Below are 27,286 nucleotides of genomic sequence, written 5' to 3'. Positions count from 1 at the left end.
GATTCACAGGACGTATCCACCATGTATAAGGAAACCTAATCCTATGACGGTTGGGACTAAGAGGTTGAAAAGACAATTTCGTTATTTGGAGAGGATTTGGAATCTAGAGTCCTATCAGGAATTGAACGATCCATGGTAAAGCAAGCCATTTCCATCCGACGATCAACATTTACTAGTTAACCTATATACCCAAAACCTTTAGTCTAGCGGTTAAAGACCCACCCTCTCATGGGGAGGTCCTGAGTTCGCACTCATTCGACGGCATATATACATATATAAGTAATTTAGTTCCCACCCTATGGTAAAAAGCTACCTTTCAAAAAAAACAAAAAAAACCCTCGCTTGTCCTAGATATTTCCTAAATGAAAACTTCAGTACTATTATCCCATTCTATTGGATGTTTAAAAAAAGAACACAGAGAATTAATGTAGTTTACACACCAATGCGGAATACTATGTTCACAGGCGAAGGAGAACTTTGCGCTGTATAAAGACCTTTCAAACAATCACCATAATGACGTTATTCTCACCCAAAACCCCAAGGCAAAATCCAAATCTCTCAATAACTTAATAAGTATATATTTCTAGCTTTTAATCGGGTAAACATATCAATCTATTGTCCCAAGCCCTTTGCTACCATTATGTGTCTCCTGACTCAGGTCATTTAGGTCACCCAAATATGTCGGTGCATGTCCATCTTTGAAATCCGTACAATAATTGGGGTAACAATATAGCATCCTAATATTATAACTTAAATTGGACTGCTGATTAAAAACAAATTGAAATTGAACAAAGTAGGTCAAATCAAATAAAATCGGAAGGCATAAAATAATACCTCACATAATCAAGCATGAATAGTTTTCGTCCTCAATCTAGTACACCCATGTTTTAGTAGACAAAGTTGATCGATAACCAGAGAAATCCAGCACATTATTGTCCAATCCATATACTACTATTAAATCTAGATTACTCTCTTAGAAGAAAGGTCTTCCTAATCCAACAACACATTAAGGTCCAACCCATATAATATTCTTCACCCCACGTTACTCACTTGGAAGAGAGAGAAGGTCTTCTTACGTGCCAGATACCGTAACGGGTGATCTTTAGATCCCAGCTACTGAGAAATATTCCACTCTACATGACAAAACTAAATGTAAAAGATTAACATTTAATTTCCCTTCCCTTCTCTTCTCTTTTGTTCGTTTTGTCTGAAAACAAGGTTTTTGACCAAATTATGTCCAACAGAGCAACTCGATTCAATTGGTCAACGGAAGATCATGTTAGAATCAGCACTGGGTAACACTGAAGATTTTACCGTAATTGACAAACAAAAGAATGGTGGATAGAGAGGATCAGAGGACTAAAAAGAGGCAATCGGCAGAGTTTGCAGGTTTCCCTTTGTTTTCTTTTCAAGCAGTGAAAGTCAAGAAAACCCTGCAGTGTATCCGGTGGACAAATTTACAAAATCGCATGGATAAAGATTCTTTGAACAGATGCACAAAAAGATTGCAATTTTACTCAGATAATCTCAAATATACATTTATGTTACAGAAATTACATTACAAAATGAAAAGAAAAACCCTGTGCAGGGACTGTTAAAGAATAACATATAAAAAGAAAAAGAAAAGAAAAAGAAAAAGAAAAAGAAAAAAAATTCATTGTGAAGGGGGGAAGCCTAGTGTACAAAGAATGACTTGGATCATCCCTGCTTCAATGGCTGAAGTGCTATTCTACATCTCTCTGTTTCTATGGCCAACTTAAAAGGAAACTACTAATATACAACAGGTAGCACATGATCCCCATTCTACCATGCAGTAAAACCTAGCATTCAAAAACAACCTATGAAGTATGTGTATATCTTGTGGATGAAGCTTTTGAACAAGTCTATGAGACATCTAGAGGTCTTTCCAAGTTGAGCAAAGGCTTTAATCTTCTCTCTACTTCACTACATTGCAAATCCATCTCCTCAAGTATCATAGACAAGGCAGACTTGCAAGCTTCCTCATCCCTGAATGCAAGGACCCACCTCCCATCAACCAAAGATTTTGTTTTCACTCTTCCAGGGGCTTCACTCTTGGAGGCTTCCATGAAGGGCAGAGTAGATGGACGGATGCGTAAGTGTAACCATTTTGAATGCTTATCATCTATTCTGGGCTGAAGCAAATAGATAGATAATATGAGTGAAGTGTGATCCTTGAATACTTGATATTTGTATTTCAGACAAAATGAAGGTTTCAGTGGGCCTCTCTTTCATATGAACTAGTTAATAAACAGAAACATAAGAAAGCAATAAATATCATTTCAAATCCCTAGAAAGGCCGAAGTTGATGAATTCTACTCGTAAAAAACATAACGTTCATTCACCAATAGAAAAGGAATATGCCACTACCCAAACTGAGAATCTGTATGTTGACTTAAAATGTAACAAGTTCCTAAAAAAAAACAAATAAAGAATATACAAAGAAATTCTGCAACATCATTGTCCTTCCTAGAAACGGGCATCAATACATGCAACCAGAAACTCAATTATAGAAAATCCTATCCAGGCATTTAAACCAAACTTCAATCCCTGTTGGGGCCCAATTGGTAACCTAAATTTCAGTCCAATAAGTGACCTTTAGTTTGTAACTTCGTAAACTTATGTTATGTTTTGCAAGTACAAGTTGTATCAATTTTAAGTCTACTCATTTAACTTGTCCCCAGTTCCGCTTTGTTATGACTGTTATACATTGACAACCTTGTTTTGTAAAAGTTTCTAAACTAGAAATGGTTAAAAAATGATTTGATAAGATAGATACTCCCAGAGGGGAATTGGTGACCTACCTCACTGGATGTCTGTCCTCCTAAATGCTTTCAGAGGCTGGATAGACGAATAACATGGAAGCAGGACCAATAGACCAGACCAGCTCAAGCCAGTCCATTCAGGCCAGCTGGTCTTCTAGGAGGACCTAAAGAGGCCAATCACTGTTGATGTTACTGTTCAAATCAACAATGCACAGCCCATGGACTTTAGTGGAAATACTCTTAGAAGATTTGGGGCGCCCTAAATCAGATTACATGAAGATTTTGTTCTTAGGATATCTATGAGCTCAGTTTGGTCTCAATATTGGTAGTTTCCATTTTAGTAATTTACACACGTGGCTGAAACATAAAGCCTAGTAGTTTACACTTTTAATCAGTTTCTATTTTCCACATATTCTATTGTAACTAATTACTAGGTTATAAATTTACCATTTTAACCTACTAAGTTTCTATTTCTTGTAAAGCTTTAACCAACCTACAAAATAATAGAAAAAGATTTTTGGAGAAATTAAATTGTTACTGATAGACTCAATTATGGAGTAAAATCCATGTTCAACAGCTGAGTCAGCTGTGAGGCTGAGATAATGCATCTGCCTATCCCCCTCCTTATTCATTTATGTTATTTCTTATGTGAAAAAGTTCTAATCATGGAGTAAATTCACAGGCAGCTGCTAATCAAGCCCATTTGGAAGACACTAGTTCTCCAACCCCTCTTTCCTCAGATAAGCTCCAGCATCTCCATGAGTTGATGACCAGACTCGAAATATCTTCCTCCATGCCGACCTCTAGTGCCAATGTTGCCACTGCCAATTACCCCTTCCACTTCAGGCATTTTCAGTTCCCATAGCATGTCCTCGAGCTCTTCCTTATGGATAATTGACTATGGAGCAAGCGATCACATGACTTGTTCATCCTATTTATTTCACAAAAATCTTCTGTCTACTAGTAGTAACACTCGGTACTTAACTGCAAAAAAACTTTCTTCCCTTCTCATTACATTTTTTAGGACTCGAAAATGGGGGCAAACGATTGGCAGTGACAGATGAATAGGGGCTTTACTTACTGGATAGTTGTCCATTGGTGTTGGCTACAGTCTCCAGTTCCTCTTCTCTTGTCTTATTTACTTTACTTCAGTGGCATCGTTGTCTTGGCCACCCTGCTTTATCTACTTCAGTTTTTTCCTAGATTTGGTTAGATGTTGTAATTTGAATGATTTTCAATTTAGCAAAGCAAAGCAAACATAGTTATCCTATTTCTGATGTTTGGGCTCCAACCCATGTTGTTTCTTCCTCTGGATATTGTTGGTTTGTTATTTTTATTACTTGTTGCACTAGAACCATGTGAGTTTATTTGCTTTACCAGAAGAGTGATGTTTTCTCTTGTTTTCAAGATTCTCACAAAATGGTTATCACACAGTTTAAGGCATCCGTGAAAATTCTTCGTAACAATAATGGGACTGAGTAGACAGTTGGAAAATTCCAGACTATTTAACTAATCATAGCATCATTCACCAAACTAGTTGCGCTAACACTCCACCTCAAAATGTGGTGGTTGATCACAAGAATAATCATCTCCTTGAGGTTGCTAGTCGTTGATGTTTCCTATGTGTGTTTCAGCTCATTTTTGGGAGATGCTGATGTGAACCAAAATCGGTCCTTGGCTGAAACCCTGGAGTGGACCCCCAAGGCCACTCCAAAGTGGCGCATCTAGGGCTAGCCAATCCCTCGTGGGGGGTAATTTGGTCAACCCAGCCCTAATTATTTGTAGATTCTAATTTTCAGAATTTTCATTTTATTTTTGGAAGAGTATTAGTCAGTTAGGAGTCCAGTTTGAGTCAAAGATGAGTTCTTGAGTCTTTGGGACTCTTCCTTAAAGATAGGCTTTTATCAGCCTTCATTTACAAGAAGAGTTCCTTTAGTATTTAAGTCTTTTGGGGAATTTATTCTCAAGGAGATTCCATTAGTTCTTTATTTCTTTATTTGGATGGTTGAGATTAATTGTAGGGGGATCCTAATTTATAAAGAAAACCCACTAAGGATGGTCTTTTAGTAGGTTATAAATGTACCTATTTTTCCTTGGTAATTTTCTTTTAAGTCTGAGTTTTGAACAAGAATATTTGAGTTGGAGACAATGGTTACTATTTGAGGGAGCCACGGTGGATTTAAGTAAGCTTCTTCGAAGATTAGCAATACACTGTCTAGCACTCTTCTTGCAGAAAGTCAAGCAAGTTTCCAAGTAAAGCAACCCCAGCCCCTCCCTCACCTCCCCCAAGCAAGGCCCTACCCCACCTCTTATGTTCTGCGCAGTCCTAATTCCCCCTTCCCAATGCTGCCGCACCTTGGCAGGTGCCTCCCTAGGACTCCATAACTGTACTATCCATTTGATTGCTAAAAGATATTGGGCAAACCCTCAATTTTAGGAAAATCATCAAGAAGCCCTAAGCCTAAAATTGGGTTTACATCAGATGTTCTTGCAACTGCCTATCTAATCAATTGGATGCCATCCCGTATACCGCAACAATGCTGTCCCCTTGAAGTCCTTTTAGGTTTTACCTCATTTAAAGTCCCTCCTAAGGTCTTTGGGTGTGTTGCCTTTGCTAGAAACCATTATGTTCATGGTACACTTAATTCTTGTGGGTAACAGTGCATTTTCCTTGGTTATTGCTACTCAAAAGGGTTACAAGTGTTCTCATCCACTCTCCATACAAATGCTCGTTATCATGGATGTAGATTTCCAGGAACACACACCCTATTTTACCCCTACATCCCTTCAGGGGGAGACTGAGTCTAGTGAAGACGTTTCAATTATTCTTCTTTCCATGGAAATTCCTTTTGATATTCCTGCTAATGATGCTCACTTGGAAGATGGAGTAATTGGATAGGAACAACGGCCAGTGGACAAGGACAATGACATGCAAGGGGAGCGACAGCTTACATTGTAATCTCCCCTCAAAAACTTATTAAAGAAGGGCAGCACTGGAAATTCCCACTACCATTCCCAGCCAATTGGAAGCTCCACTTCCTGGTCCTATAGGGACTAATCCAGGTCTATTCTTGACTCAATTTCTGATCCTTCATTAGACTTATTGATTGCACCAAGAAAGCAACCACGAGGATGCACTAAGCACACCCTATTTCTAACTTTGTCTCATATCAATCACTATCCCCAGTATTCAAAGCTTTGTTTCTTCTTTATCATCTGCTTCGACTCCTAACACTTGGCAAGAAGCATCAGCTCATTCCCACTAGAAAGAAACTATACATGAAGAGATGAGAGCCCTTGAAAAAAACAAACGTGGGATCTGGTGACCTTATCTACAGGGAAAAAGTCTAGGTGCAAGTGGATGTTTGTTATAAAGCACAAAGCTGATGGCACCATAAAAAGATACAAAGCCAAACAAGTGGCCAAGGGGTCCACTCAGACTTATGGGATTGATTACCAGGAGTCCTTTGTTTTAGTTGTGAAGATGAACATAATAAGGGTGGTGCTCTCAAGTGTGGTAAATCAGGGATGTAATCTTCAACAACTTGATGTGAACATGCCTTTCTTCATGGGGAAAATCAAGAGGAAGTGTATATGGATGTGCCACCAGAGTATACTTACTGCTAAAACTCACACGAAGGCGTGTAAACTTAAGTGTTCTTTGTATGGGTTGAACTAATCACTAAGAGCATAGTTTGAAAGATTCCACAGAGCTATGGTGTCCATTGGTCATAAACAAAGTAATGCTGATCACACCTGGTTCATCAAGAGGATATACTCTCATGTAACTGAAGTGTTGCTATACTTGGATCACATTGTCATCACAACGAGCAGTGCGGTAGAGATTTTGGCTCTAAAGGTATTCTTGGGGGCTGACTTTGAAATCAAAGGCATGGGGAAATTAAGATATTTCTCGTGGGCATGGAACCAGCAAATTCAGCTAATGGCATCTTTTTCTCAAAAGAATTACACTTTGGATTATTAACAGAGAGGAATATTAGGATGCAAACCAATTGAAACACCTATTGAGCCTAACTCACACTTGAAGGCCAAAGAAGGGTTACTCATGGACAAGTCCAACTATCAAAGACTAGTAGGGAAGTTGATTTATCAATCTCACACTAGACCAGACATCAGTTTTTGAGTTAGCCTGGTGAATCAGTACTTGCATGATGCTTACTTCACACATGTAGACGTTGTCTACCAAATTATAAGATATTTAAAGGCTGCCATAAGAAAAGGAAATTTGATTTCTCTTCATGGGCACTTGAACATTGAGACATTCATAGATGTCGATTTGGTAGGATGTATAGATGATAGAAAGTCTACTTCAAGGTGCAGCACTTATGTGGGAGGAAACTTAGTAACTTGGAGGAGTAAGAAAAAAGCAATAGTTGCTAGGTTCAGTGCTAAAGCAGAATTTAAAGCAATGGAACAGGGTATTTATGAAGTACTATGGTTAAAAGGGTTACTTCAAGACCTAAGTACAGAATCAAACATCCATACAGTTGTTTCCAGACAGTAAATTAGCAATCAACAACCAACGATTGTATAATTAGGCTCTTTTTGGTATCAATTCTCATTTTCTGTTATGCCTATTTAAAAGAAATAAGTACAAGAATTCATTATTGGTCAAAAATGAAAAAATGATATGTGAAATATGTAAAAACTTAATTATGGAATGAAAAATAAGTTTGGTATGTCAAAATAAAAAATTGCTTGAAAATGACAGTGAGCAAGTGAGAAAAGAAAAAAGAGAAAAAAAGTATGTTTTATTTTTTATTTTTTATAAAAGAATGTGTATTGACTATTTTACCCTCATATTAACTATAAATTTTAAGTAAACCTTTGCATAAATGAAGATAATGAAATTCTCACCATAATCCATAATAGATAAAAAGTCTATTATGGATTTTGGAGGTTTTTCTGTTATTTTAAATAAAAATAAAAATGATAATAGATGCCAACAATTTAAAATAATGAAAAATTCTCATAATTGAGAATGATAATTGATACCAAAAAGAGCCTTGGAGGAGTAAGAAAAAAGCAATAGTTGCTAGGTCCACTGCTAAAGTAGAATTTAAAGCGATGGCACAAGGTATTTGTGAAGTACTATGGTTAAAAGGGTTACTTCAAGACCTAAGTACAGAATCAAACATCCATACAGTTGTTTCCAGACAGTAAATTAGCAATCAACAACCAACATGACCCATAATCCAGTTCAGCATGATAGGCTCAAGCATATAGAGATTAACAGACACTTTATTAAGAAGTTTTGATCTAGACTGATTAACATTTCCTTCATTTCATCTGACAACCAGAAGGCTGATGTCTTTATAAAGAGTCTTTTAAGGTTTTTGGCAACATTACTAGGAAGTTGGGAACTAAAGATATCTATGCACCAACATGAGTGTTGTAACTATTAAGAATATTCTTAAGGGTAAAATTGTCGCTAGGATATTATTTGTAATAATCCCACATTGGGAGTTTCTCTTTTTTGTACTCTCATATTATTATTGTAACACCACCAAAATCCTCTACTGAGGTGCAACAATGGCCACAGGAAAAGAAGAAGAATAAGAGAATCAGGAGTAAGAAGAGAAGAAGAAACAACAACAATGGGCCATGGTTCTAGCTTAGAACTCTTATAATCGTAGCCTCTTATTTATAGGTCTGAATTGTCTAGATTACAACTTCAGAAGCAAGCCAGCTTGCCCTCTAAAAATGGAAATAATAATTAAACCATATGGACTCATTAATCTGTCCTAAATAGAAAGAACCAAAAAGGAAAGTAGATGAAATTAGAAAGAACTTGAAAATAGAAACTATAATTTCTAATTCTCCTAAGCTTTGATCACCAATGAAGCTTTTCCAAAGAAAAGAAAGTATGTAACTCAAATTCTCCAAAACTTATGAACCAAGTCACCATATGTAAAATTCGAAACTCAATAACTTGAACGCCCAGGCAGCACAACTCTCAACACTTCCCCTCAAGCTAAAGTATACAGAAAGAAAACTCTGGCTTGGACAATAATAATAAACATCAAAGGCAACACCAATATTGAACTTATGGAAAAATATTCGATCGAAATGGTCGAAATTTCGACCGAAATGCTTGCAAAATTCCAAATCGAAACGAAATACAGGTATAGGCACGAGATGTATCCTGTATCGATTCGTATCGGGCCGAAATGATACCTGCGTAAGTTATAAAATACCTTGTCTCGACCCAGTTTCGACATACCGACGGAATTTCGACCTACCGAGCCATATCGCCAGAGCCATTTCGAGTTGTGTTTGAATTTTTTTCTCATTTCTCTTGTTTTCATCCCCTTCTACACCTAATTTCTAGTATGCCATTTCCATCAAACACTTGATTTGCTCCTCCATTTGTGCATTTTCTCAAATCTTGCAAGGTGAGTAACCAACTTCCTCATTTTTTTATTTTTGTTTCATTTGTGCCTTAAATCATTTTAGATTGCTTCCAAATTTATATATGTTTACTTTAGAGTGTTGATCTATGAATTTGTAGTGTCAAAATTATTTTTTGATTCTTCCTACTATTTTTTTATTTTTCTGTTATTAAAAATTATTTACTAAATTATGTATATTGCTATAAATGTATATGTATAGTACATGTATAAGCTTCAAATGAATGTATGTGAGAGTTGAGACACCATATTGCTGTGATGGTGTTGAATTAATTTTTTTTCTTTTTTTAATTATGTAATTTTACTGTATTTATATTTAAATAATAAAAAATTATTTAAATATTAAAAAAACTAATTAATTTCTGTTTTAAATTTTAAAATAGCGAAGTATTAGTGGAAGCATGTATGCAATTTTTGGAGCATGTTGTGGATATTTTTAAGATAGTTTGTGTATTTTATATATTTTAAAATTATTTATACATTAAAAAAATACTTATATAGTTATACATATATTTTTTTCTATTTAAAAATAGGAGGTTATTATTAGAAGCATGTATGTCATTTTGGAGCATATTGTGGAGCTTTTCAAGATACTTAGTGTGTGTTTCTTGTATCAGGCACTCTATTTTAAAGATATCAGACATAGCTTGGGAACATGGGAGGCCACTAACAGTTGATAGGAGGAAGAGCGAGTGTAATTATTGTAAGAAACAAATAGGAAGAGGTGAAACCACTAGATTGAAGATGCATCTAGTTGGTGGCAACAGGGATGTAACAAGGTGCCCAAAGGTGCTCGTAAAGGTCAAGAGGGCAATGGCCTCATATATTACTGGTACAAAGCAAAAGAGGAAAGAGAAGAGAACACAGCGGGATGAGTTCGAGGATGCCTGCTTAGATGACCTTCCAGATCTTGAGGGTTATGGTAGGGATGAGCCAGGAGACAATGACCTGATCCAGAGGCCGATCAGCTGAGGAGGGCGATGATGATGAGTAGGGAGCAACAGAGGATTGATGACATGAGGAGGCAATAGAGGGGTCTGGGTCCTCTAGAGAGCCAGTAGGTATGGGAGGCACAGGTGGCTCCCAAGTCCCTATGAGGAGGTCTCAGAGTGTGAGGTAGGAGGCTCCTATCCCACGGGCCCCTACAAGGGGTCCAGCTTCCTCAGCACATCCTACAAATCCGGATCTTAAGATTCTTCGCAATGATCCGGCCCTATTTGTGAGGCCTGAGTATAAACAGAGAAAGTTGAAGCACATATGGGGGAGTGTGAAGGAGAAAGTGGGATGGCTTTCTCCAAATGGGCGCATTACCATAGTGTTCCAGCACATATAGCCCAGGGGCCCTACTACAGAGATATGATTGAGCAGATAAGCAGGGTTGGGAGTGGTGTACAGGGCCCCACTCCATATGAGATATATAATGTGTATTTGCCTAAGCATAAAGAGGACATAAATGAGTATATTAAGGGATTAAAGCCCATGTGGAATCATTATGGAGTGATGGCTGATGGTTGGACTGGTCCCACTAGATAGTCCATCATCAATTTCATGTTGAATTGTGATGGGAGGACAGTGTTCCTCAAGTCAGTAGATGCATCAGGTAGAGAAGAAGGATGCAAATACATTTACAAATTATTGAAGCAAGTGGTGAAGGAGGTTGGAGTGGAAAATGTGGTTCAAATTGTGACTGATAATGGCTCCAACTACAAGAAAGTTGGGTTGAAGATGCAGGAGAACTCCAGGTATCTAAACATATAGTATTAATTTTCATTTGTAAATACATATATTTACATTACACATATACATGTACACTTAATAAATTATAACTTTGTATTGATGGCTTGATGGATGGACAGATATAGGCTCTTTTGGACTCCTTGTTCAAGCTTGTGAAGAATACCATGGAGCAAGCTCGACATGTTAGCACCTTCATATATAACCACACCTATGCATTAAGGATGATGAGGGACAAGTGTTAGGGTGAGTAGTGAGGCCAGGCATAACTAGATTTGCTACTAATTGGATAGCACTGCAGAGCTTTGAGAGTAGGAAGACTGGCCTTAGGAGTATGTTTGCATCAGAGGAGTGGTTTAACTGGGAGGGTTCTTCATCAGTGGGAGAAACGAGAGCATAGTTGACCATCCTAGATGAGACTTTCTGGCACAATGTGAGGATAGTGGTGAAGATGCTTGAGCCTGTGGTGAATGTGTTGAGGATGGTAGATCAGCAGAGAAAACCTACTCTACCACACATATTTGTTGTAGTAGATAGGATGAAGCAACAAGTAGCTCAGGTCCACCCACGCGGCAACAAGAAAGTCCTTCAAATCATCAACAGTAGATGGGAGTCTATGTTGCAGCATCCACTGCATAAGGCTAGTGAGTTGTTAAGTCTAGTATTTAATTTAATTTTCATTATGTTATCACACTATTAAGCATTAACTATTCCCTTTTATGACATACTTTTTCTTACACAGCATACTATTTAAATCCCAAGTACCATTACAAGGACAATCTTGGGATGAGGCAAGATTTGATGGATGCTGTCCAAACTGTAGTGGAGAAGTTCGAACCGGATACAGCTAAACAAGCAACTATCCTTATGGAGGTGAGATAGTGATTTGAATCATTTGATATTCACAATTCGTAGTTTTATACTAAGTCATTAACCTAGTAACTAGTTATTGTTTTTTCTCTTTATATATTAGATAAAGGCTTTTAGGGATGCCAATGGGAGCTTCGGTCGTGCTGTGGCAATATCGGGACGGGAAACCGCCCCTGTGGATAAGTTCATTCATTTATTTCATTATACATTTAATTATTATATTTTATCTTTAATTTAGTTATTTAAGTATTAAAATGACTTGGAGTCTATGTTTGTTGCAGCTAAGTGGTGGTTGCAATTTGGACGTGACTCACACCACTTGAGTGTGATTGCAAGCAAAGTGCTCTCCCAGACATGTTCTGCCACTGGTTGTGAGCGAAATTGGAGCACCTTCAGCCTCATTCACTCGAAGAGGCGCAACCGATTGGGTGTGAAGCGTCTAGAGGACCTTGTTTACCTACACTATAATATGAGACTGAGAGAGGATCATATTAGATAGGGGATGGATAGAGAGAGCACCAATATCGAGTTGGCCGACATATTTAAGATGGATGATGATGATAACCCAGTAGTTGACTGGATCAGGGACAGTGGAGACGGATTGCTGGATGAGGAGGGAGGTCTTCCCAATAGACAGTTGCCAGAGGAGATGGGGGCTAATGTGGGGGACTTTATGGCCCAGGAGGGGAGGCCACATGCAGAGCCCGCCCGTCCCTTCGTGCCATACCCTAGTGCATCCACCCAGAGTGAGGATTTGATTCTCTGGTCCGACACTGAGGATGAGGTGACAATGATGGTGGTGATGATGACGATGGCGATGGCGGTGATGATGGAGGGGATGAGGAGGGTGTGGGACCTCGTGATCAGGATTCAGCTGATCTTAGGGATAGACCACCACCACCACGACGTGCGAGTCAAGGGAGGGGAGGACAACCACCGAGATTCACAGGCGAGAGTCAGTTCACCCACGCGACACAGGATTCAGACCATACTGGAACTGCATCTCGAGGCAAAAATGTTTCCTCTACATATTCAAGGAAGGGGAAGGGGAGACATCACGGCTGGAGCACAGAGGACACGCCATCATATGGGTCCTACCGTCCATTCGATGCCGAGAGCTTGGTGGGACCTATGAGATCGATGAGCATTGATGATGCTAGAGACTCCTCCACCTCCAAAGGATTCGGATGGCATAGGCCTGCAGAGTCCTCATATGATTCAACACATCCTGAGTAGACATAGAAAGTCTCAATCTCCCCCCACCCCCACGTGTAGCATTACACGATGACAGTTAATGACAACTAATATCCAGTATGAGAAATTCCCAAACGAATGAGAATGACTTATAAAGGAAAAGAATGTCAAATCTGTAAATATCACAAAATTAAAACGAGAATGGCACGAATGTAATTAGAGAAATCTCCAGAAGGAAACATTGACTCCAAAAAAAAAAGAGGCAATGATTAGAGCACTCCATTATATCATTCAGATAGATGGGGGTAAACTAATGAGTTGGATGGTCATAATAAAGTTTACAAGTCGTTTTCAGATGTAATTGAAGGCAAAGAAGGAAGATTTCGCGAGACTCTACATGGAGCCCAAAATAAAGCAAGTTTAGGAATCAGGAAACAATCAGAAACCAGAATCAGGAACAAGATCCGAAAACTGAATCAGAAACCAGAATCAAGAACAAAACCAGAGAACACAATCATAAACCATAATCAGGAACAAAAGAAGAAACTAGAATTAGGAATAGAATAGAGTTAGAAAACAGACCAGGATTTGAACTACAGTTGAACCCAAAAAGTAAATCAGAATTAGAACCAAAAGCTGAACCCTTATCCAATCTCTATTCTTAAATCAGCAAACCAAACCACACTTGAACCACTGAATAATTTATTATTAATTTTTTTTTTGGGGGGGGGGGGGGGGGGGGAACCACCACATATCAATAACCAACAATTAATCCCTTTTTGTTAGGTTCTGTAAATTAGAAGTAAACCTCTATGAGATGATGCACAAGTTAAAGAAGATGCAGATTCAACAATTGACACAACTCTATCATGCAATTGACTCCATCAAAGCTTCCTCATTCTTCTTGTTCTTCTTCTTTAACCTTTATCTTTTATTTTTTATTTTTTATAAATCAAGAAAACACCAACCAAGAAGACGACCAAGAACAAACTTCAACATAGAAAAGATCGCAAATCCAAATCTCAGAACCAGGTTGCAGATCTCTCAATGAGCCCAGATTAGAGGTGCAAATCACAGAAGATCTAAAAAATCTCAAAAATCAAAGCACAATGAAGCATATATTGCACAGTACTGCAGAAATATCCAAATCATATATTGCAGGATTTTTTTTTCTCCCTCCTCCTTTGAAGAACTTCGAAAATAAAAAATTCAAAATCACCAAGGCCAAGTGAAACCGCAAGGCAAACTTCTGAAACCTCCAAAACACAGCTCCAAAAACTGCAAATGAAGTACTGATATTTTTTTATTTTAATTTTTTTTTTCTGGCATCTTTATGGGAACCCTAGTTCAATGAATAGTATATCGTCTTCATTGAACTAGGGTTCTGTTCTTCAAACTAAAAAACAACTCTCAAAATAGCAATAAATTATGGCTCAGATACCATCTGACAACATCAAAATCCTCTACGGAGGTGCAGCCGTGGGAAAGAAAGAAGTAAGAAGAGAAGAAGAAAGAGATGAAGCAGCAACAATGCGATGCGGCTTTCACTTAGAACTTCTAGAATCGTGGCCTCTTATTTATAGATCTCAATTGTCTAGATTACAACTTGAGAAGCAAGCCATCATGCCCTCTAAAAAGGGAAATAATAAATACATCTCATGGACTTATGAATCTGTCAAAAATTGAAAGAACCAACAAGGAAAGTACATGAAATTAGAAAGAATTTGAAAATAGAATCTCTGTTGAAAATATAAACCATACTTTCTAACTTTCCTAAGCTTTGATCACCAAGGGACCTTTTCCAAGAAAGGAAAGTTTGTGACTCAAATTCTCCAAAACTTCTGAACCAATTCACCATCTTTAAAATTAGAAACTCAACAACTTGAGCACCAAGGCAGCACAATTCTCAATAATTGTTGAGAATAAAGACTGACCATGTCTCTCTAACACAAGTTAGAAGTTCTCAATATCATGGGCAAACTAGAATTGAAGGTTTTTGTTGTTGTTGGCTAGGCAGGATCAACAACCGGATATTGCATATTCGTTGGAGGAAAAAGCAGAGCGCGCTTGCTCATTGTAGTTCTGAATTAGAATATAAACCAATGACCCAATTGACTTGTGAATTGATGTGGGTATATGAACGTTTATCTGAGTTGGGCTTTATAGTGCCTATACTTATGCAATTGTGGTGCTATAATCAAGTAGTAATTCATATTTGCTTACAATCTATTGTTCCATAAGAAAAGAAGCACAATGAAATTGACTATCACTTGGTCTAAGAGAAGATGCAAAATGAGTTGACTCTTCCAAGCCAAGTCATAACTAGAGAATGACTCGCAGATACTATTACCATTGTTTGAGATTTCATGAAATCTCATGAGATATCTTGCTTTTTTAGCCAAGAGAAAAGAGCCGATTGGTGAGAGAAATTAACAAATCTCACTGAGATTTCAATCATATCTTGGTTATATTTTGGGTATCTTAATAATATCTCAGCTACCTTGGTCATACTTCGGTACCCCAATCAAATTTCGGAAAGATCTTGCTCACATCTAAGCAAGATCTCAATATATCTTGGAATTGTATCATAATTTATTGCTTCCCACTCAAATTTGGCTTTGGTTTCTCCAAAAGGAAATTATCCAACTCAGAGAGATCTCATCCCAACTCACTTTTTCAAGGGAGCAAGTTGGGCATCAAGATTGAGATCTTGGACCATGGTTTTTACTAAGTCGGTAATCAGAGGACTGAACATACTTTTAAAAAGCTGGGCATGAAAATTATATATGCTACAGCTTGAGGGAGAAGTGTTAGCATATGTATCTCTAGAAAAGGATTAATTTCAGGTGCTATTCCTGAGATTCCTCTTTGCGGGTATTTTGGTCTATATGGTCTATCCCTAACCCTTTTTATGTGTTCTCCCTTTATTTTCTCGAAATTAATTGAAGACTACAGGTTTGGCTGCAACTAGTTCTTTTTTCTCCCATGCTATCTTCATTCTCAACTCTTATTTCCATTATAAATGAAAGATGCTACCGTGGGAGAGTTCAGTGTCTATTCTTTCATTAAAAAGTCTTCTCCTCCATCTCTTTCTTCCTGTCCTTGCTGTCTTTAGCAAATTTGTCTTCTTTATTTTGTAACATTTCGCACAAAAATTATATATGCAAAAAGGAAGGGAAAAAAATAAAAGAAGGAAATATTACTAAATTTCGTTCATGGTTTCAGTGACTGTTAACATGGAACAGAGGAAACTGTGGTTGAACAAGCACCAGAGAGAACCACACTGCATATAGAAACTCAGAATTGTAGACAGACATACATACCATAGAGCCAGCCAAAGGCGCAGCAACACGGATAATTCCAAAATTCTGCTTGAGGGGTAATTCTTCTACAAGTAAAACCCAGCCGAGTGTTCCCCTTGATATTGCTAAAAAGCAAAAATGACGTTCTTTTCCCCGCTCAAATGCAATTCTACACGGCACAGCATCAACTGCATATGGCCACAAGCAGCATGATTTATAAGTGAAAGACCTTAATAAAAAAACCCTTTGCAAAAATAGAAGACATTTTCAAGAAATAACTCTTTTGTTGTTCATTCAATTCGTAGTAAGTTGAATGATCAATTAACACAAAAAACTGACCTAATTTTATCTCAGTGCCAGGTTTTGGACTCAAGGCATCCAGTCCAGCAGTTTTAGCCCGAGAGGTTGTTGGGAGATCAGCTGGAGAAAGAATAGAGGGCTGATCAGGTAATGTCCTTCCAAGGGAGAAGACTTGAAGTTGATGAAGAAGTACAAAAACCTATATGTGAAAAAGAAAAAAAGAAAAAATGTTAGCTACAGACCTGTGGATAAGTATAGTTGAATATCCACCAATTCAAGGTATAGAAATAATGTGCATGTAATAACATTAAGAAATGCCCCATTGAGACTCATTTCAGATAGAAAAATACAAGGGGCAGACCCATCTTCCCCATTTTGCACTTTATACACGGAATGGTGAGGAATGGCCATCCCCATTTTGTACTTTATAAACGGAATTGGAAGGAACGGCCATAAGTAACTGATGCATATGCGTATATAAAGAATCAAAGGTTCTAATATGTTGGTTGGGGCTGGCATTCTTTACTTTCTGTGCTTCATTTAGGAGAGAGAATCCACTATCTGTTGTCTTCTTAGAAGGATTTTTGTTAGCATGTCTAGATTTACCAATGGAAAATAAAGGACAGACTAGAATTTTGTAAGCAACCCTTTTATAGTTTCGTTCGATATTGGGTAAGTATACCATATTCTCTTATTGTTTTGTCACTCATTTTGTCTGTTGATTTGAATTTCATACCCTCTAAGATTAGACTATTGTTTCGCTATTATCTTTTTGTTGGCTATTAAATTTAATACCTATTACTCAATGTTATTACTGTTTGTTACTAATCTTGCCCATCCACCTACGGAACATACTACTATTTGTTCTCGGTCCAATCTCTGTTCATCTCCTAGAAATATAACAAATTTGTAACTTAATTTGCTAAAATTATTATATATCTGATTAACTGCACATATCCAGCTGTTTTATTGTGTTTGGCATGACGCATTGTTGCCTTGATAACACTAATCATCGCTATTTGTTCAGTTTGATGGATTTTTGTACCATACAGCTACCTTGCATTAGTAGTTTATACCCTTTTGTAAATCTATCTACTATGTATCAAGTTTCTTCTAGTGGTAAAACAGATGTGGCACCAGCACTCTATATTCAGCCGGAAAATGTATGCATTGGTTTGCATCTACGGAAAGGTGTACAAAGTGTTCTCGTCCTTCCCCAGCTAGGGCATCCCCCTCATTTGACGCATTCCGTTGACAACTGGATGTGGGAATTAAGTAGGCAAGGGAAAGTTAGAGGTACTATGCCAACCCAGAATCATAGAATTGATTACCGTCCTAGAACATTAAATCAATAATGGGTAAGATCCTACAGTTGATAGATGCTATAAGGATACGAAGTATTAGCATAGCATGTATCCAAGAGACTAGATGAAAGGGAAACAAAGGTAAACTGATGGACGACTTCGAACATTTGTATCTGGGAGACCAAAGTAATAGAAATGATTTGGAGATAATGGGTGGATAAAGATCTAAAGGAAGATTAGTGAAGGTCAAAAGAATGGTGACAGGATTATAGACTCACATTAGTGTTGGAGAAAGAGGTTGTCAGCGGAGCTTGTGCTTGCAAAACCAGATCCAATTGGATGAAAGTATCAGTTTGATTTTGAGACGTCACAGATGATCTATTATGGAGTTTTGCACAGGACGAATCAATTATTATTGGAGGTAACATGAACAGCCACGTCGGGAGCAATTACAAAGGATATGAAGGTTTATACATGGAGGCTTAAAGGTTGGGGAGACGAATGAGGGGACCACAATCCTAGACTTTACAGTAGCCTGTGATCTAGCAATTGTGAACCCTTTGTTTCCTTTTGTTACCTGCAAAAATGGGAACAGTCAAATAGATTTCTTCTTAACTGAAAGGACAGGCAGAATGTTGTGTAAAGATTACAAGGTTATTCCCAGAGAGACTTAAAGAACCTAGATTGACTGGTGGTCTTGGATATGTGCCTTAGTCCACAGAAGCATACGAGGAGGGACAATGCACCCTAAGATATGATGGTGGAGACTAAACTAGGAGTTTGTAGGCACAAATGTGCTAACAAGGAAAATGGGACTTTGAAGGAAACACAAACTTTATGCGGATCAAGATGATGACTTGTACAAATAGGGTAGAAGTTCTAGCAAAGGCAAAAGGGTAGCCATTAGAACCCCAGGAAGACTTGGTGATGGGATGAGTGATTGAAGGACAAAACTTCCCCCTGGCCGAAAAGGCCCAACCAAGATGGCACAATTAGGGGCTGGCCGAACCCCTATGAGGCCAATTTGATTCCATCAAGAAGTTCTACAAGGGCTTGGTGGGTATCGAATGGAATAGGGGCTAGATCAAGTAACTCTCCTAGTGTCACTTTGAAAATTGTGAGCAGCAACTCTCTATCTTCCAACGTTAAGGACATGGTGAGCTTCTAGTAGAGAAGGTATTTCTTTGAGCACATCTCTAGCTGGTGTTATAGTTCCAGCCATGTCCTTGTACGCTTTGGTAGCACCTTCTTCAACTGCCATGGCCTTGTCATCTAGGGCTTGAGTCAATTATTGATCCTTCACTACTTTAGCATTGTTATCCTTGTCAGTCTCTTCTGGCACTAACTTCAAAAGGAGCTTCTGGATAGGTGGAGAGGGTCCATCCTCTGGTCATGGAGTTAAGCTCTGGTTGCTTTATTGGTTAGATTCTTTAGGTGGAACTACCAAGTACTGTGGTTGGGTATTGGAGTCCTTCTGACAGGTTTGGCCCATTCTTTTTAATCTCTTCAGGAAGGTTTAGAGGATGGAGGACAATTTTCTGGCCCTTATGAACAATTTACAAGTATTTTCCCTATCCATGATGGTGTGACTCATTACCCTACAACCAAGGCTCTATATGATAACATCAGACAACCTCATTGGAACCACATGTCACCAGATCTCCTTAGTAGGAAATGGAGACTAATGGGCACTAGGGATCTCAATTTAACTTTTAGTTGGTCATCATTGGGGAGAGATACTTGATAAGGTTGGGAATGGTCTTCAGTTCTGAGTTTAGCTCCCCGTTAAAGAAATTTTCAAATACTATGTAACACCACAACCACTGTCCACAATTACCTTGGTTGGGAATTCTCTTGATTAGAGTCTGGGATAGAAGACGCAGCTTCTTCTCCAGTCTTCTACTTCAGTTTCCGCTACCAGGATTTTAGACTATCCAAAGTACTTTTCTTCATGATCCTCCAGTTCTTTTCTGTAGTTGTATGTTTATTCACCCATGGCTCTAGCTATTGCTAACTCAATCTAGCTTTGATACCATATTGATGTGAACCAGGGATCTAGCCATCTAGGGTGTAATTGATTGATAAAAGCCCTAAATTCAAGCTCACCTCAGGATCCTCTTCTAAGAAAATCAGCAGTAAACTAAGGTTTAATAACCTTTTAATAGGGTCTTTCAAGGTATACATCGCTCAAGACATAATACACCTTGCAATTACGGTTTCTTGAGGACTAGTATTATGGTTTAGGGGAAGGGAGAATAGGGTTTGGTCAAGCTGAATAAGGATGGGGAGTCAAGGGGTTTAGTCAGTCTAAAACTTAACTGTATCTAAGAGATGTAAACCTAAACCCAAACCTTGGTCAACACTATCTGGGCTTAATAAGCCCCATTATCTCAATCCATATCATTTTGAGGTTCTTCCAAGCTTGACTTGCACGCATTGATTTAATTACCCTAACCAAACCCTGATTTTTAACCCATTGAAAACTGAACACGTAGCATAAGTTAGTGGCCACAAGAAGATCTAAAATCCAAATGCAGCATAAGTTTGTGCCCTGATACCTTAGGGTTGTTAGTGGAATACTTGATTAATTACTTATCAATTTATAAATAATTCTAATTTAACTAAGTTAACATATGGTCTAGTAGCCCCAGCAGGGTCTAGTAGGGTTTCTTAAGTTCAAGGGTTTCTAGGGGTTGAGCTAGGACTAGGGTTAGGTTCGAGTGTCAAGTAGGGTTAGGGAAGATCATCCTAAAAGGGGGTTAGGTTTGGATGAGAGGATAAGGAGAATCAAGGGTTTCCAGTTTTAGGGTTTCTAAAGAAGAAGATGAAGATTAGGGATTTCAAGGGTTTATGGGAACGGAGGGGGCTGCCTTGAAGATCGAAGGGAGGGTAGGGGAAGGGTGGTCTAATTCATAAAGGAGCTGGGTATTTGGTAAGGGGTTAGAGAAATCTAGATCATTGGTTTCCTATGCTGCCACAAGCTAGGAGGAGGAAGAAGAAAAGAAAGAAGAGAGGGGCTGGGAGTGATAAACTAACATTGGGGATTGGGTGAGGGAAATAGTGTTGAGGGAGGGCTAGGCTTGCTGCCACATGGTGGGGGGATGGGGAGGGATGATTTTCCATGGGAGAATAATGCTGTACTTACAGGATTTAGGGTTTGGGCAGGGAGCTTGTGGATGGGAGAAAAGGAAGAGAAAAGACTAGGACTGGGGTTGGGTTTATCATAAGAGTTACATATATCTGCAGAAAACTCTCTCAAACAGTAGCTAAAAGTTCCCCTCTAGGGAACCTGTGACTTTGACTTTGCTCCAAAATCTCAATTTCATTCATTAATCAATATCTGCCTTTTACAAGCTTGTAAGGCTTTTATTTATAGCCTTACATGTGTGTAATTATATTAGGGCTCAACAAAAGAAGGTGACTCTATAACTAGACTTGAGACTCACATTCAAACAAAGATTCTATCATATCTCATCCTAGGATGATCCAAATTGCCAAACAAGCATAGATCTGGAAACCATTTAAGAAGTGGACTGTAACTAGGGGAATGCCTCTGTAATTGGGACACCAAACCTAATTGGGACCTTCAATAACTTGACCAAAACAAAACCAAATTCAAAAACCAAAGTAGGAATTGGGATCTTACTAACATATTGGATCCAATTAAAGGAATCTTTCTATAATTAGGACTCCTAACTAGACTAGGACACTTTTTACATAACAACCAATGACCCAAATTTAAAAATAGAAACAGATCTAAACTCCTAACAGGACTCTGAATCAAACTAGGTCAGATTAGGTTTGACTAGGGGACCAAATATGACCAAAATACCTCTATGCTGGCCGAAATTTCTGGGGTTGCTGTTAGGGATTTAGGGGATTAGTAACCTCCCTGGGCCTTCTTTCGGTGGTCCTGAATTCAGTTCACATCATTTTAGGATTACACCAAATAAGCCCAAAGCTACAGTAATCCATCCCTAGGACCTGTACATCATTATCACCATCAAAACCTTAAAACAGTCACTTCTTTGAGATTTGAATCCCCTTGTGTTTGGTTCTGGTTTATTATGAAGCATTCGGCCTTGGTTGACCCTCAATCCATGGGTACATTAGGAGGCCAACTTGGCAGACTAGAAAATTGAGTTGGACCTCGATCTTGCCAAGTAACGGTAATTTTCTTTTTCCGTCAAAATTGCAGCCAAATAAAGGTAGGAAGCATAAAAACTACAGTAAAATTCCAACAAAAAGCACACCAAGACTCAACTGAGAATCTGAGATCACCAAAAATCCAGAATAGGACCAAGATATCCAAGACATTACTGAGATATCCAAGACCTCAGTTGGGTTGGGGAAATGTAAGGTTTATAACTTCATCTCCTCTTCATATCTAAAACTATTGAGATATTATCAAGATCTTGACAAGTCTTGGATCCATGATCAATAGTGAAATGCTAGATGAATGGAGGAGAAGTGTTGTAGTTCCTATTTACACAAATTGGGCTGTTGTCTAAGGCTACAATAACTATAGAAGGACAAGGAATGAGATATACTATGGAACTTCAGAAGAAGGTTATTGAAGCATGATTGAGAAGACAAATTTAAATCTCAACAAACCAATTTGGTTTTATGCCAAGTGGATCTACAGCAAAAGGTACCATCTACCTCTTGGGTAGGCTCATAGAAAAACATAGAGGTAGCAGGAAGGATCTCCATGCAGTTCCTATGACAAAGTTCCTGGAAGTATATAATCCAGCAGGTTCTAGTGAACAGAAGGGTGAAGAATACTGATATAGATGAAATTAAAAATAGACACCTTAATGCATTGGCACGTCTTTTTCAGTTTCAAAAGCATCCGTCCCCTTTTCTGTTAGAATGGTTAGAAACAGAGACGATAAAACCATTCTACCCTTCCACAGAAGGGTTATGACTAAATATAAAGACCATATGCCCTCTTCTGTTTCTTCTTCTTCTTCTTCTTCTTCTTCTTCTTTTTCCCCCTTTTTAATTAAAAAAAGGGATAATTACTATTGCCCCCTTGTACTTTGGTTTTATTACTAATCAAACCTCTTTCTTTTTGAAATTACTATTGCCCCCCTCACTTCTAACGGTGTTAAGTGGCTGTTAACATCAAATATGTAATGTCTATTTTGCCCTTCATTAAAATTAAGAAGTCAAAAATATGACATTACCCTCATTTATAAAAACTATATAGAATGTCAATTATATCCTTAAAATCTTGTATTTTAGAATCAATTTTGGATTTGGTGGGACCTCTCCTATTCCACTTAAAATTTTCACAATCATAATAATGGAAGTTTTACAAATAAATTAGCATACAAGATGTTAATTGATAGAAAATTTGGTAACATGCATAATGGTTAGCATATATCAGGTGATTTTCAATTTTGAATTTTGAATTACATTTGATATTTTCTAATATTTTAGTTTATATTTTAAGTTTTATTTAATCACATATTTCATTTATTCGGTGATTCCTTTTTAGAAAAGAAAAATCAAATCTTTCCTTTATTCAGTGGTTTCTTTTTAGAAAAGAAAAGTTAGTTAAAAGTTAATTTTTCCCCATAGTTAAGGTAGTATTATAACTTGACAAAAGAGTAAATAAAAAAAGAGATAACTGCAGGGTTATATTTGGGATTTTGAAAAAATATATAGATGCCACATCATCAGTAAACTAATTGAGCTTAACGGTAGGGGGGCATTAGTAATTGTAGACAAAGTTAAAGGTTGGATTAGCAATTTTAAAAAGTACAGGGGATAAAGTAGTAATAAAATCAGAGTACAAGGGGGCAACAGTAATTATCCCTTAAAAAAAACATTGGTAGCAGGTTTTTTATTTCTGCAGTAGAAGTAGAAAAGGGGGGGGGGAGGCAATTTCAGACAAGTTAGAGGGTAGTAGAAGAGATATTCTGGAGCAAGTAGCACATTCAACAAGACAGGACATGTTGTGTTCGCAAAGGGATGAGAAGAGATATTCTGGAGCAACCCTGGACCCTTACAACTGCCACCATCTTTGTTGTGAAAAAAGAAAAGAGTTCTCTTAGAGGAAGTGTGGAACGAGCTAAGAAGTGGAATTTCAGTTGATTAAATGCATTCTCTCAATCTCTTTCTCACCTTAGGTTTGTAGCTCTGGCTCTGCCATGTCCAGGTAACAGCTTCAATCTCTATCCATCTAGGCACTTGCAAATGAAGCCGAGACATTTCCATGGAATTTCATGGGGTATTGGGAAATAACTCAAATAAGAACGTAACTCATTAATCTATAGCAAACCTAGTTGAACCAAGCTGTTTCAGCTCAGCAAGTCTGGATATTTTAACTCTCAAAAAGTGCAGAGAAAACTCTCCAGAGGTTGAAGTAGCCCTCTTTGCTTTATACTAGCCTCTTAGGTGGGTAATCTCAAGTCCAATTCTGTGTTGAGAGCAAAATGACAGACTTCTTGTCTTCTATTACAGGATTAATGAACTGTTCCTCGTTCCCTCACAGAGAACACCAGATATTTATTTAAATATGTCAAGCAAACTGTTTCCAGAAGCAGAGAGGAATCAAAAGAAGAAGACAACGTGGCTTCTTATTTATTTTTCTTTTTTCCATTAATTATAAATCCAAGGAGATTAAGGTGAGGGTTGTTTAGGAATTATAAAAAATAAAATGATGGCTTAACGGAAAATGTTAACAGATAGGATCAATGTGTCCAAAGTAAGTTCAACTTTGGGTGACTCTGCTCATGAAACATAAAATAGAGTGTTAGTGTTTTAAGGCCTCTGTTTTAGGGTGTCAGAGCAAGTTGCTCTTAAAAATATGTATGTGATGTGGTGACTAGTTTGAGATCTACATGAAGGCAGAGCAAGAAATTCACAATCATGGCTGAATTGCATCAAGGATCAACCCAAATCCCTTATTCCATTGTGAGTGAACTAACCAAGAAAATCCATGACAAGGTACTATAGTGATTAGTGTATGCTGTTCACTGATGAAATTGTTTTGGTGGATGGAAAACCTAAGTTACAAGGTGTAGAGAGCAACCTAGAAACAAGAGGCTTCAAGATTGGTTGGTCAACAACAGAGTAATAATAAGGTTGACAATAGTATTGTGAGACCACCACATCTCCTAAAAGCTTAATGCAAAATTCTACAGGATTATTGTTGGATCAGCAATGACGTATGGGGCAGAGAATGTTGAGTAGTTAGACAAGTGCCATGCATTGAAGTTTCTGTTGCGCCCCCCACACCGCCTTCCCCTTGGTAATGATTATTTATTCACCCAAAAGAAATTCATGTTGCAAAAATGAGGATGCTAAGGTGGACCCACAATGAACTTCGGAAGGATAAAGTGAGACGAATTTGAGCTGCTAAGGAAGCAGCCCCAATTAGTGGTAAGCTCCAAGAACATCTTCAAAGGTGGTATGGTGATGTACAATTTAGGCCAGGAAATGAGCTAGTAAAGAGGAGTGCTTTAATCACAGGTGAGGACCATAATCTTGTGAAGAATGACACATTGTTTGGGTCTGGTATCAAATGATCTAGAATAAAGACCATCAAGGAACCACATCATTGATACCATGTAGTTAATGTTTTGCTGATTTTCTTGGCTATCCTCTTTTGTCTTACCTTCATCCTTCAGTTTTCATGATTCATTTCTCATGGTATGTATTTCTTTCATCATTTTTATGGAAGTATCCAAGCAGCTGACACCTTACAGTAGTGAATAGGCTGAGTTCTTCAGTAACTAGGCAAATCAAAAGGGGAAAGACTGAATGCAGTCCAGTCATCACTGGCTCAGTTGGTGCTTGCTTTATGTTGTCGGCCAATTTCTACTGCTTTACTGATCAATCAACTCAAGGGAGTTAGTTCATGGAGCATATTGGTAATGGGATATACTGGATGGCAATAGAAAAGCAACAGTTGTGCTCCTAGCGGATTCATTGTGCGAACGACAAAACTGAATGGGCTTTTAAGATACTTAGAGCGTTATTACATGAAGGAAATAGTTTAACACATTTCAACCAAGAATTAATTGAAGTCAGTGTGAAAGTCACCTTCACCATTTCACACATTCTTTCTCCCAGAGAAACTGACGATTCACCTGAACAAAATCCTCTTATTAGACAACATCATTAAATTTCTAGAAAGAGCAGGACAAAATTTACAAATACAAATTTGATGATAGAACCTTGTATATCACTCTTTTCTGATGGCAAGAGGATGTGCCTTGGTTCTTTTAGTGGAGATGAGGCCTCTATTGCTGCAATTAGAAGTCAGGAAAACCAATAAGCATGAACACAAAGCAAACCAAGAAATGTGTTTGAATCTACCAGAACAATATGAAATTTAGTTATGCACCTCTTTTGCATTTCTTCCACTCATCAATGAGGACTGTTATAAGTAAATCTGGCCATGTCCCCCTAATCTCCAGGAGAAGACCATTAATGCAATTCTTATAGGTGTCCTGTCAATTAAAAATGTCCTTGTTATTCCATACTATCATATCGTGGTTATCAAAGCAATTAGGCAACCATGACATATAAGGGCTGCCATAAGCGCTTTGTTGATTAGGTGGCTGCATGGCATCGCTTTGGCAAAACTGCATTGTCATTAACAACCATTTTATGTGGCACAAATAGCATAATAAAGTCAGAATTCTACTTATAAGCTAAACAAACATTAAAGAGTCATAGTTATGCAAAATTATCATAAAGAAAAAACAAATTAAAGTAAGTTCATCTCCTTCATAATAAGACTCAAATCAATTTTATCCTTTTTAGGATTAGGTCTTTTTCTTCTTTTAATGTTAAAATAATAACATACTTGATGAAAGCAAAGTGAACCACCGATAATATGTTGTGTAGGGGAATAAATTTTGATAATGTAAAAGAACCCCCCCCCCCCCAAAAAAAAAAAAAAAAAGAAGAGCTAAATACAAGATGTTATAAGAGTGACTGCCAAGCCCATAAGGCCATGATAAGCTGTACAAAGTGTCCCCTGGCTTCGCCTAGAAACACAAAGTGTACATGTTTTTTTTTCTTTTGCGCAATAAATAAATAAATAAAATGGATGAATGACAACCAATGTATTGCAGCGATGTTTAATAACAATGTATCATATATCACATCAGCAAGAAATATGTTTTTAGAATCAAAATGGATGAAAACAACCAATGACCAATATGTTATTCATGTTACCCACACAACAAGAATCATTGACATGTTTGTTATGCATAAAATGTCTACATCGCATGACAATTAACTTTGCAATGCTGACAGTCAACATTAAAACCAGAAAAACAGAATCAACTGTATTGTAAAACTAAATATCATTGCACTGAAGCTGATAGATGGAGCTAAATTTTAAT

General features: G+C 37.8%; 1 protein-coding gene across 4 annotated transcripts in view; it reads right to left on the bottom strand.

Moving 5' to 3' along the window:
* Window positions 1–328: 328 nt before the first annotated feature.
* Window positions 329–27,286, bottom strand: part of LOC149015797 (CLEC16A-like protein) — a 98,370-nt gene continuing 71,412 nt past the window's right edge. The window contains exons 16-21 of one of the 4 annotated variants that reach the window (XM_089155673.1): window positions 26,278–26,383; window positions 26,108–26,179; window positions 25,974–26,020; window positions 16,654–16,813; window positions 16,336–16,502; window positions 329–1,433 (exon numbers count right to left, since the gene is read on the bottom strand). In XM_089155673.1, the coding sequence (XP_089011799.1) occupies window positions 1,311–1,433; window positions 16,336–16,502; window positions 16,654–16,813; window positions 25,974–26,020; window positions 26,108–26,179; window positions 26,278–26,383 (675 nt within the window). In that variant the 3' untranslated portion in view covers window positions 329–1,310. The other 3 variants (XM_089155672.1, XM_089155674.1, XM_089155675.1) reach the window with 3 other exon arrangements.

The sequence above is a fragment of the Hakea prostrata genome, chromosome 5, assembly GCF_041222555.1.
Source record: "Hakea prostrata isolate BN-2017 chromosome 5, UWA_Hpros_2, whole genome shotgun sequence".
NCBI lineage: Eukaryota > Viridiplantae > Streptophyta > Magnoliopsida > Proteales > Proteaceae > Hakea > Hakea prostrata.
Note: the sequence above shows the minus strand (reverse complement) of the source record. Positions and strands in the feature narration are given on the sequence as shown.